Here is a 2,021-nt window from a genome sequence, read left to right as displayed (position 1 = left end):
TCCTTAAAAGTTCACCTCTTTAAAAAATTTATTTTTCTGTGTATATGAAGAATTTCCCAGTATCTTTCTCCCAAAAAACCTCTGAACTCTTAAAATTATTAATAAAGTATCCATTTGAGCTTGATTCTACAGAAAGAATTTTCAAAGTTAAAATTAAATTATTGGCGTATTCATAATGATCTGTGGATTTTGCATTTCAGAACACTTTCGAGATCCGCGCGTACTTCCCCAGAGCCCGTTGGTATGACTATAGCACGGTAAGAACTCACATATTTCGCGAGGAACCAGATTGGTCCACGCAGGCTGGAGCAGGCTAGTTTTCTCGTGACTTCCAGGCACATATTTTCCAAGACAATCATTTTCCATGTTTCTGCCATGCCAGGTTCGTTTAAATAAAAATGTCCACAAAAGCATAACTAGATAAAATCTGATGCCCCTATCACATCGACTCCTCACCGATGCCTTACCTTTTCTGGAAAATAAAGAGAAAAGACTAGATTTCCGGAGTTTTTAGCAAAGCTGAAAGTCAGAGATTTTCTCCTTAGATTTGCAGTATTTTGCTGACTTTCCAACACGCTTCCGTGGGAAGGAAAGACTTGTTATAAGGCATGTGTTCATTTCGTGCATTTGTCATCCATCCTCGTCTGTATTCTCCCTGCTAGGAATCTGGCAGTGAATCCACCGGTGAGTGGAGGGTCCTGGAGGCTCCCCTCGACCACATCAACCTCCATGTGAGAGGAGGCTACATCCTGCCTTGGCAAGAGCCTGCGATGAACACTCTCTTAAGGTACCTGATGGCTTCGCTTCATGGGAATGAGGTGGCCTCACGGGAGCCGCCTACCTCAACCTGTCTCTGTGGATAAATAAACCAAGTCTCAGACAGTGGCACTGGTTTGATTTGAGTGGGACCTGGGGGAGGAAAAGTTCATGAAGTCAGTCTTGGGGACATCTTTTTTTTTTTTAAGTTTATTGAGGTAACATTGGTTAATGCAATTATATAATTTTCAGGTGTACATTATCATTTGACATCTGTATATTCTATTGTGTGTTTACCACCCAAAGTCGAGTTTCCTTCAGCTACCATATATTTGATCCCCTTTACCCCCTTCTCCCTCCCCCTACTCCTCTATATTTGACCCCCCTTATCCCGTCTACCTCCCCGATCCTCCCCCACCCCACTAGTAACCACTACCCTATCTATAGCTCTGTCAAAAGTCAGAGCAAAAATTCCCAAGAGCAGCAGCATGCACCTCTTTTCCACACGATTAAAGAATTGGGACTATTAATGATCTTTTTGATTTGTGATGTCTCTCCCGGGATTTAGTGTTCATTCCCGGGTCACCTTTGGTTGACCCGAGGAGAGATTATGTATATGCATGTGTGTATGCATGCATACATGCATACACATTACATTAAGGAGAACCTGTTATATCAAGAGAGACACACATAGAAAGAACAATAACAGCACAAAAGGAGGGAAGTTAACTTTCAGCCTTGCAGGGTGAAGCATGGTTTCATATGAAAGAGGACTTTGAGCTGAGTCTTGAATAATGAACAGATTTTAAATGTTTGAAGACAAGGGAAAGAGATATTCTCGGAGGGTGAAAGAACTAAAGATGAAAAGTTGAGTCGGCTTTGAGGAATAGAAAACCATTCAGTTTAACCGGAGCATAGAGAAGTGAGAGGGATATAAATAAATAAAATTCAAGCAGATTAGGGTCAGGTCATGGAGAGTTTTGAATGCTGGGATAAGTATGTTGCATTTTATTCTGTAGCAATCTGGAAGCTACTGAAGGGTGCTTTTTTAATGCTTTTTTTTTTGTGGGGGGGTAGGGTCTTTTCCTTAAAGAGGAAGTAGCTTCTTATATTACTTATAATATGTATATAAGTAAAGTATGTGCATTTGATTTTGAAAGTTGAAGTTTTACCAAACGTTTCATTAAATTTTAAATGTGTTTTCCATTAGTTTTTTTTTTTATGTGCATTTTTAATCCATTACCTTTTTTTGTTTGGATGAATAA

The 2,021-nt window shown here is 39.8% G+C and overlaps 1 protein-coding gene across 1 annotated transcript in view; it reads left to right on the top strand.

Moving 5' to 3' along the window:
* MGAM2 (maltase-glucoamylase 2 (putative)) overlaps positions 1-2,021 on the top strand; it is a gene marked incomplete at its 3' end in the record, with an annotated part of 72,843 nt that overhangs the window by 63,947 nt on the left and 6,875 nt on the right. The window contains 1 exon segment of the mRNA XM_011359544.1: positions 663-787. Coding sequence (XP_011357846.1) covers positions 663-787 — 125 coding nt within the window.

The sequence above is a fragment of the Pteropus vampyrus genome, unplaced genomic scaffold (assembly GCF_000151845.1).
Source record: "Pteropus vampyrus isolate Shadow unplaced genomic scaffold, Pvam_2.0 Scaffold48, whole genome shotgun sequence".
NCBI classification, from domain to species: Eukaryota; Metazoa; Chordata; class Mammalia; order Chiroptera; family Pteropodidae; genus Pteropus; species Pteropus vampyrus.
The sequence above is the reverse complement of the archived record's forward strand: the minus strand, read 5'-3'. Positions and strand labels throughout refer to the sequence as shown.